At 34.2% G+C, this 11,125-nt stretch overlaps 1 protein-coding gene across 1 annotated transcript in view; it reads left to right on the forward strand.

Annotated features, from left to right (window-relative positions):
* Positions 1 to 11,125, forward strand: part of LOC105619448 (epithelial discoidin domain-containing receptor 1-like) — an 86,979-nt gene that overhangs the window by 65,222 nt on the left and 10,632 nt on the right. Inside the window, exons 9-12 of the mRNA XM_012200966.1 lie at positions 2,571 to 2,577; positions 2,989 to 3,013; positions 4,050 to 4,172; positions 6,663 to 6,772. Coding sequence (XP_012056356.1) covers positions 2,571 to 2,577; positions 2,989 to 3,013; positions 4,050 to 4,172; positions 6,663 to 6,772 — 265 coding nt within the window. The remainder of the gene's footprint in view (positions 1 to 2,570; positions 2,578 to 2,988; positions 3,014 to 4,049; positions 4,173 to 6,662; positions 6,773 to 11,125) is intronic.

Below are 11,125 nucleotides of genomic sequence, written 5' to 3' on the forward strand. Positions count from 1 at the left end.
ATATATATATATATATATATATATATATATATGCGTTAAGCTAGACAAATCTAGATTTTAATGCAAGGTTAGCTACAAAAAATCCAACGGTGGAAAAAATTATAATAAATTCTGAATTTTATCATTCCAGACTTTATCCAAATAAAGTAGTGAATTATAAAAACGTATAATACTAAAAAATATGTTTGTACTGCACTTTATATAAAAAGATAGTTTGCTTTAATTAGTAATTTATATTAGTCACGATAGTTAAAAAAATAATAAAACGAACTAATAATAACATCTTATTTTAATGACAGTCTTTTTTAATTCAAATCAATATATGAAATATATTTTTTTAAAACAAAGTTGGAGATCATATAAATGTTATTGAATTTTATATTCGTTATATTTAGTTTTATAAGACAAAAATAGAATTAAAAATTTTTACCAATATAGATCTGGTTCGCGTTTAGTAAAGACAATATTGCCTTATATTCAATATTTTATGACAAACGAATTTGTTATATTGATTTCTATTCTATCTATTAATATTTTATTTTGGATCAAGCTTAAATTGAAAAACACTCTTAATTGACGTTCAACTAGAATAGCGATAGTAGAATACTGAATTAGAATATCAATAAAAAAATTTCTATTCATTTTAGTGCCTTTAATTTAAAAAGACTAATTTTTGTCGATTTTTTTGAAAAATATCATTTTTTATCACTTTATCACTGGCATTATCCAAAAAGTATGAAATTTTATCAATCTTGTTTCGATGTAAATCAGAATATGCAAGAGAAATGACTTAGCAAATTTTTAATGAACAAAATAAAATCTTTTATTAATTGTAATTATATCAATATTACTAAAACTTTAGAAATTCAATAAGGATCTGAGAAAAAAGATTCAATCTAATCAATTTTTAATATAAAAAAATTATTTATCTTTAGCTTTAGAAAACGTTGTTAAAATCTCAAATATTTTTTAACTTTTATGTTTATATATGTATAACTTTTTCATTTAGTTATTTATATTATAAAATTATCTAATGAAAATATCTATCTTTAATTTAGTTGACATAGTATAATCGTGGATATCGCAAGGCAACGAAAATTTAAATTAATCAAGAATGAAAGGAAAGCCGATAGTATTAAAATTTAACGAATTATGTCGACCGATATCTTAATGTGCGCTCTATAAATAAAGAGCTGAGAAAAATGTGCACGTCGTTGTCGTACCATTAAACATAACTTTCCACCGGTCGAAGATAAATTCGCAATTAATAATTTAAATCAATATGGTGGAACGGAACATTGGGGCGGATATATCTCCCGTGGGTACAGTATAACGTAGCTCGTATCCAGAGCTCTGTACGAGGGCGGAAAAGAGCACAGGAACCCCTCCGGACCAAGATCGAACACGCGAGACGATCCCCTGGGTTCTCCATCGACATAAAAAGAATCACGGGATCGCGGCTGAAGATCAATTTAAAAGCGCGTGTAATCTGCACTGACAGATACTTTTTTTTCTGTATCAACGATACGGCGATACCGATCAACTGGAGACCGACAACATTATACAGTGGAAGTTCTCTTTGAAATATTCGTTGGATTTTATGCACTTCGAACATACAGGAATATTAGATCGTAAATAAATCGCAATAAAATCGGTATTCTTCTCATCGCGTAATGGCATACATATCTATGATTTGAATAAAAACTACACGATTGAAACAACTGTACAATTTTATATCCAGATTATAAATATTTTTATAAAAAACATTTTATATTTGTTATATGTGTTAGAAATAAAAGTCCACGCAAATCCTTGTGAAAATTTTAACGTGTTCAAGTATTAATTTAATATAATGCGATTATTTAAAATACCTGAACTTATTGTACCTATTCAATTTCTAGAATAAAAAGTAACTTGTAAGTAATTTGTGAAGTAATGTCCTAACTCTGGCTATAATATGACCGTATGTTCTACGTGTAGTACAACGGAAATAATTAACGCGGCAATCTCCGCGATTGGAGCTCCACGAAATATCATCCCTGCGAGTGATACGACTTTGGAAAAGGATAATTAGAACAAATCGTCGAGCAAGTTGCGAATGCAAAATAGCCATCGTGACGTCACTCAGCTTAGATAATAAATCGCTATCACGACTCGTCCCACACGCACCGGAACAGAACCGAAGCCTGGCGGCATAGTCAACGTTGTCCGCGAAATCGATCGATTGATCGCCGTCGTCATTCAGCCTGTAAACGAATTCCCGTCGACAGGACACGTCGACAAAATTCTCTCGCGAATACACCCGCTACTGCAACCCTCATGGAATGTATCATCATTACGCGGTCCAACGGCTTTCCGTTCAGTCCGCTCCGTTAATTGCGGAGAGAAAGCGTCATGTAATCACGTTTCCAACAGTCCCACCTTCAGTAGTAGGACTCATCCAACCGACATCGCAAAAATATCGCGTGATAGGGGTTGATTTCACCGCCAACTATCCCGTATCGAGTGTCTTTGTCCCCAACAAAGAGCTCATACGTACATTTTATGTCATGGGTGATATCTTGCTTTAGGAGCCACGTGAGCTTTGCACGTTTTATAATGGTAGAAAAACAACACAGAGAAGACACATGTTACAGATGAATAATTTTTACATTGGAACAAAAAAATTGATTTTTATATTATACATTTATATATTTTATTAATATATATATATATATATGTATATATATATATATATATATATATTAATAAAATATATATTTTAGAAATATCGTTGCACAGAACTATCTGTCTATTAACATATATATTTTCATAAAAAATTGTAAAGTTAAGCAAAATATATCTCGTGCATATTTCTCGATAAAAATAACGAACTCTGAAAAATTGTAACAATCTTTATTACAAATATTACGAAAGCAAGAGATCGCTCATTAATCATTCGTCGAAGGTGTCTATCTTTTTTACTGTATAATATTCTGCTTTGTACAGGGATTCTATACGTCCATATCGGAAGGTATAAGAGAGAATATTTGATAAGCATTTGCCGCCCTGTTCCCCGATCGATTCCCTCGAAGTCATGAATGCGAACAGCTTCTTCACTGTCGAGTGAGTCCTTTCTCTACGTCGGGATACGCGTGTGTCCTGTGGATAGACACATCTGGTATCGCGCTTTGCGTACGGTTTCCGCGGCGTGAATCGAGATTGATCCGGGCACAATGCTCGGGACGGGACGCTCCAGAACCGAAAGTGCCCGTGTCTACGTCGAGACGTCTGCGCGTGATTGACACCCGACAGCACCACTCGAAACAGTCAAAACATTTCACCCCGTGTCGCGTCGAGTCTGGCCTTGACGCTTCGTAGCAACGCCAATCATCCTTCTCGGCAGATTCACTGTTATCCGTAAAACGGGGATTACTCGGCGAGTACCCAATGTGTTCGACAATATTTCTTTTCATGTCACTCTCACTTATGAGAACATCAAGTTTCAGACGACTTCCACGATCACTTACGTATCTCTGAATGAATATAGATGATCGTACACAGCATATTATTGATCACTATATGAATGTATCAATTTTCGAATGCAACAATTTAAAATTGACCGGATTGTGTCCTTCGAATCACGAAATAATTTGGCAAGATTTCTATGCCATTCTCCTTTACGAAAATATTATTGCAATATTTTATAAATCATATATCTCGTTAAAATATCTCATGATCCAACAATAGAAAGTATATTTCGATGAAAGTAGCACAAGATACACTTACATATCGTATCTAACATTCTACAAGTCAGCTTTTACCAATCAACAATGGGATACCTAGTTCGCGACCATAAAATACTTGTAAGTTGTATTACAGTTCCGCGTGCTCTTTCGTGCACTCGATAATCCATGTGAACACGAGGATCGAAGGGGGTAAGCCGTTTGTCGAATGACGGTCGTAGATCCTGCGATATCTACGAAGCGCCCCAGCGCGACTAGCGTGATCATAGATCGTTGATTATCATCGGATAGCCCGCACAATGCATTTGCGCTTTCGTGTTACAGTCGCCGACTCAACAGGAGGTACTCTCGGCCCTGAAGAGACGTCTGGAGCAGACCAGCGTACCGCTCTTCCCACGGCATCGCCTTCGCATGCTCTCCAAACTTGCCGAAGGCGCCTTCGGAACGGTAATAACGTTGTTATTACATCCGTGAATATCAAGTATATACAGAAGGTGCAAAAAATATTCAAGAGAGATGTCTTTTTAAAAGATCTTATTTTTAAAAAATAGATATTAATTAGCAATTTATTAACAAAGAATACAATAAATTGTATGGTTTTCAAAATGATTTTACTTAAAAAGTGTAATAATTAAAATATATGTATATTATTATCTTAAAAATAAACGAAAATGAAAAATTGTATTATTCAGACATGCACAAAAAATATTCCTATGATTGAGAAATTTAACTTCTATAGATCGAGAACACGCGAAGCTCTTTTCTTTTTCTTTTTCTTCATATTAGCACAGAACATACTCAATGTTCTTTATGTATATAAACGTGAAGTGAAACAAACTATATTTGTTTCACTTCAACTTATTGCATCGGTGAGCATTAATTCAGATTAATTCAGAGATTTATCGATAAAGAATATTAGTCTTATTCTACAAAATTGCTAATTAATGTTCATTTTCTAAAAATAAGGTTTTCTTAAATAAAAATTTCTCCTGTACAAATAATTTTTGTACTCACTGTATTTCCAATTAGATATGATAAACCAACGAATCGAACGATAATGGCTTTGCAATAATTTTTATGTTTAGTGTATTATTTGTATTCTCTAATTCGATTTAAAAATTATCTAGGGTGCATAGTCTATACTCTTTTCGTTTCGAGAGACACAGAATTCAATGTAACAAAGAAAATTCATTACGCCGTTATAACAATTAATTTATCAGCATTACCATTACGATTGTACGCGAATAAAAAGCAAGTTCGTACCGCATAAATTTAGGTAATATGTCGCAACTTCTCCGGCATAGTGACACGATCGCGAAATCAATCCGTTTGTTGGCCGCGCAGCGAGTAATTCAACATGCGCAGGATGCGCAACAATACATCGATTAATGAAGTACCCGGGACGTGTTATTCTTCGCTGGCACAATGGCATCTCATTGGGGGTCGTCGAGGATAATCAGTTTAGGATGCGTTAGAGCGGCTAATAATTCCCTTTTGTTTTCCGCTATGGGGACCGACAACGTGTCGTTAATGACAACAGTCGAGGAGGAGGATCATCGAAATGCTTGTTCGTTTCGCACAGTTTGCCAGTTGCCGCGTCAGACTTCCGTGGATGCGGATGCATGTAGACGCGATTGTGCGGGACTTCCCATGGATATACGCGAGATCGGACACGTCGATCTCGAGTCCCGGTCGACTTACGAAATCAATCGTCTTCATGCAAGATTGCCGGAAGATCGTCAAATCTCTTACACGGAAATCACAGAAGAGTACAGTCGTGTTACGCGATGCATACAATGATTGATTATCCTTTACTTCCGTCCTAGACTTTCAGACTACGGTTACTAAAGCAAGAGTTCTCTGAATGTATTTTCGTATATTACACAGAAAATAGTATTTGATTGAATTAATTGGAATTCTAGTGGAAAAGGAATGATCCAAAATTCTGAGATTAGTCTACTAGATTTTCCGGTTAAATCTAGAATTTTAGATTTAACTAGAATTCCGAGTTCATTCGTTTTCCACCAAAATTCCAGTTAATATAATTAATGAAAAGAATATATTCTTTTAAATCGTATCATTGTAAAAGGCAGGATCAAATTTTGTTTTTCGGAGAAAACCGTTTTTGGATTTATATCGAAATAAATCGTATGACTTTCTTTTGATACTTATTTATTGATACTTATTTAAATTTTACTGTGTCGGAAAAGAATCGATATTTTCTTCAGAAATTATATAAGATTAAAAACAGAGAGAAGTACATTTAAAAAAATAATTTTTCTTAATAGTAGTACATTAAATTTATATGTATATAAATTTATAAGTGTATAAATTTTTTCTTGGTACTCTTTAAATTTAAATCAATGGATAATCATTGATATCAATGACCAATCAACCAAGTATGCCACTAGTAAATGAAATATGAGATATTTAACTTAACTAATTTTTACGTGATCTAATTAACCTTATTTTAATGCATAAATTACATAAATATGTTATTGGAAGATTGAAATTAATGTGCAAATGTCAATATTTTAGTTATATAATGATCAAATATTATTCCTTTTTTAATTGAACTTTATTTATTGTCCAGTGCCAAGTATGCCACTGAGTAATTAATGACTATCCTGATTCAGATTTAGAGGGTATATTATTATCTTTGACTGAACAAAAAATTCTTGTAGTGCAATCTTGATTGCATAATTGAAAAACCAAGTAAAAATTAATGTTCTTGTTATTATTATTTACATGTGTGAAAAAATTTTAACAAACGATAACAAAGTTAGCAAAAATCGGCTTGTAAAATCACGTACAACCGAGATTCGTCAATATTACAACAATTACAAAATTTCACTTATTTTCTGTCAAATTTACCGTGATTATGAGTAGCTTCTATGCATATACATAACGCAATTCAAACAAATTATGCATATAAAGGTATACGTGGCGGAAGCTGAAGGAATTCCGGAATACGGGACAACAACTACCCTTGGCAAGCGACTCGTAGCCGTCAAGTTTTTACTACCGGAAGCCAGTGAGAAGGAAAAGTGAGTATAGTCCATATGGAAGCCGCAATTTGCATTCTGTTTCATTATAGTGACGCTCGATTGAACAAGCATGCCTTTCTGCCTTCCTCTAGTCCGTTTCCTCCGCGTGTGCGACGGAAAATCTTGTACATTCACATAAAGACACATTTCTACAATATCTGCTATCTAATCACGATTTTTATAACATTCAATCTCGACCAATATATCATAAGTTATCTCCCGGAAAAGATAAAATCGAAGGCTTCAAGAAGATTCAATTCTTATCAGCAAATTGATTATTATATGATGTTTTAAGACAAAATTTCAACAATTAATAATTTTTATACACACAGGTTAGAATATTCGAACTCCATGGAAACGTGTCAACCCGATAATTTTGGGCATTTTTGACAAGTTTTGACATGTTCTGTTCGAGTTCTGTACAAATAAATTATTATCAAAGATTATTCCCGCCTTATAAATTTTTTAATAAATTATTTTTAGTAATGAATTTAAGTAACACGTATAACGAAAGCTTGTGGTCAAACACAGATATAAACTGAAAAGTAATGAATGATTTAACTGAAAACTAAGTTGTACTAGCTTAAATGTAATGAACGTTTGCATTCATATAAAACCACATAAAATATGGAAAGTACATGAAATTTTATGAAAAAACAAACATTTTATGAAAAATACATTAAATTTCATATACATATACACAAACGTACGTTTCAATTATAGATACATTAAATTTAATGTAATGCCATGAAATTAAATTCAACTCATATAATTCAAAAGTACATTAAATATCATAATATTTTTAATGGTGTAATTATTTTGATGATATAAAATTATTTTCAGATCTGTATCTAGTTAAATTTTCAGATACTTCAGCAAAATCGTTCTTTCTGTGTAATATCTAACACATTCGAAATGGAAATTTATTTCGGTCATTACGTGCACGGAAAGAACGATTTTACTGAATACAGAACTGAAAAATCTAAAATTTTGCTGGATACAGATCTGAAAAATAATTCTGTTGGATTATAAAAATAATTTTGTTGGAAATTCAAACTGGTTGTTAGAATATCAAAATTTTTTGCAGCATTTCGCATCACTTTTTAGTTTTTAGCATAATTATTTTGATGGTCTAACAAAATTACTTTCAAATCTGCATTCAACAAAATCGTTCTTTCCATGTTCGCGTTAGTTGAAAGAGACTTGTTTTTAGCTCGATTATCCCGCATTATCGAAATTCATGTAAGAGGAAATATTTTCGTGAAATGAAAATGGGAATCCGCATAATAAGCGTAACGCGCACGTCCAAAAATGCGATGGCGAAAGAAGAAAACAATAAGCTAAATTATGCGAGAGAGATCATTCTTGGCAACAATATATGATACATCGAATTTGGAAATAAAAAACGAGCGATCCACATTCGTGTTCTCTGGTCGAATGCATGCGACGACCTGCGTCGCGGCGCGACGTCCACCGAAGAAGCCCCGCGGCGGCGAAATGTCCGGATATACCATTCCCGGACGATCGTTCTCGCGGCTATCGCGTCAGACATCAGAAAAAGGCCAGTTCGATTCCACGAATGGAACGGATTTGCATACAATGACCGGGAGATAGGATATCGGGCTGACTTTGGCGCGCACTATGAGCCGATGTGTGCAGCGAAACGGCGAAGGGCGGGAGACCTCGTAGCGAAGATGACAAAGCTTCCCACCAATGAACATCGACGAAAATCGACGGCCCTTCCCATTGAATACCGCATTGCCTGGAACCTATTGCGCTTCGCAGACTCTGGTTCTGATCTGAAGAGAAATTTCGTCGACTCCGTCCGCGGAGCAATCTGTCGGACGTCTCAGATGCGAGGGAGAATAGCAAGCAATTTGGCTGATTTAGCGTGCATGAGTGTATCTACTTGCGCGAGGAGTTTCGCTACACATTGCAATTCCGTAACAGTGCTTGGTGCATGGTGCATCGCGTACTTGTGTGCGAAGTGATTGCACAAGCATCTTACGAAAGTGATTAATTTATTGTTAACCATTACATCAATCACTTTAAAGTTCTCTCATCGATTCGCTATCTCTGGAAGGATCAATTTTCACATAATCGATTCATTCTTTAAACCTCTATAAAAATACCATTACTTAAATATTTGAGTTAATAAGTAGATTTTTAAGTGCCGGAACAATTCGTAGGCAAAAATCACGACAGTTCTGTCGATAGTTCTATATAAAACGACTAGATATACATATAGTGTCTCTCCGAGACTCGTCGTATTTTATCTTGTGCGAGAAAGATCTTCGAAAGATTCTAGACGGATCCTCAGCATCCACTCACGCAACAAGCTTCTGTCGCGCGGATGACTTATAGCTTGTCGTGACTGCATCGACGAGTTTGTTCTCCGTGTTGAAACGTGAGCAACTGCGATGTATGAAGAACCGTAAATCCACACTGTTACATATATGTGCATCACGTCTTGAGAGATAAAGGGAATTTTCCGCAACAAAAAAATTTCATCGCTCATTATATCCTAATATTAATTACATTTTTACTACGAATAACTCTGTCTACTCCTAACTCCTCTGAATATATTTGAATAGATTTTTTTATTCAAGCTAAAATATTTAGTTTGTTGTTTTTATAAAATAATTTCTCTGCTTTGTAAATAACAAAAATATTTGTTTATCATATCAACTATTACAATTTAGTTTCATAAGATTATTGTTTCGTTTGATGTATATTTTAATTAAAAATTTTTGTTCGGTATATTTCAACCAAATTTTTGTTATTACGACAAAATTTTTATTCATAGAACGAAACATTTTTTTTTCTTAGTGGTACCATATTTTATTCTCTTATATCAATACGATAGAAAAAAATGGTTTGCTATAACTAAAAATTTAGCTAGATTTAAAAATAATTTTGTTGAATTGTCAACATGATTATACAGAACGCTCAAGCCGGTTGCTAGAACGTCAAAACTTTTTATTTATACTTGAGTTTTTTGCATAAATATTTTGATAACCCAACAAAATTAATTTCAAATCTGTATCTAGCTAAATTTTTAGATAATTCAACAATCATTCCTTCTGTGAAAATTCGCAATGCATACGTCGCGCGTAGATTTGAACGGGATCACAAAAGTCTTCCATGTGATGATAAATAAGGAAAGTACAACAGAGGATGCTTGCGTGTGCAGCCGCTCGTTCAAAGGAGGCCATGCTGACGGTAGATAAGAAATATTTTATACACTATGCTCTCGCATATTACAGTGTATAACTCGCGCTGATACTTTATTAAAAATAACGCGTGGGCTCGACTGCTTCGATTTGCATCCATTCGAGGTAAATGACGCATATATCATTCCTTCGAATTATCAAAATCATAATAAAATTTCATCTATATAAAAAAAACTACTAAGGTCTATTCACTACGCGCAAATTTCAATTTTATTTATTTCAAGAACTGTGATTTTAAAATAATTAAATCTCGAGATAATTTTTTATTTTAAATGCTTTTATATATTTTTCAAAATTTATTCGTTAATAATACAGCACTCTGCATAGTTTTTTTGCAAATTTACATTTATTCCATAGTACCATTGTACTAAAAATTGTTGTCGGAAAAATCAAAGGATGTTTGCAAAGTCATAGATCGAAATTGAAATTAAATTGGGAATTCGGCATCACGTTCGTGGTACTGTGAACACCGCCAATACAATAGGGAACGTTCCAGCGTAACCGCCGATACCAGCAGCACGAGAGAGGAGAAATTGAACCGCGAATACGAAGTTTCGGCTAATGCGAAAGTCATTAACCTACCTTAGAAGTGGCGGTAACGCTAAACGGGCTATTTTGCATATAGTGACCAAGAACAGGACCGTATATTTCGCCCACATCAAACTCGAAGGTGCGCGCACCAGCGAATTCTTAGTTTACAGCGAATCGATACGCAAGGCGCCGTCGTTTAGTTAACGGTTGCATTAAGCTATCACGCGAAAGTGCCATTACCAAGCCGATCGTAAGTAAAACCGGAGTAACGATGCTGCGTGGAAAGGCGCGTCGCACATATGTACTCATACGCTGAAAAGCGCTTCTCTTATCCGGAAGTACACGACCCAACGAACTGGATGGCGACCGCAGCCGTTAACGTCGTATGAACATTGGGACCACAATGCAGAAAGCGCGCAACGCGATACGAGGGTCATTATCTAGGATATCAGTAACTCTTGTTAAAGTTCAAAGACATCACATTTATTTTACTTGTTATTTTATATCATGTTGTTATTAAATACACACACACACACACACACATATATATGTGTATATATATATATATATATATATATATATATATATA

This window comes from Atta cephalotes (assembly GCF_000143395.1).
Source record: "Atta cephalotes unplaced genomic scaffold scaffold00021, whole genome shotgun sequence".
Taxonomy (NCBI): Eukaryota; Metazoa; Arthropoda; class Insecta; order Hymenoptera; family Formicidae; genus Atta; species Atta cephalotes.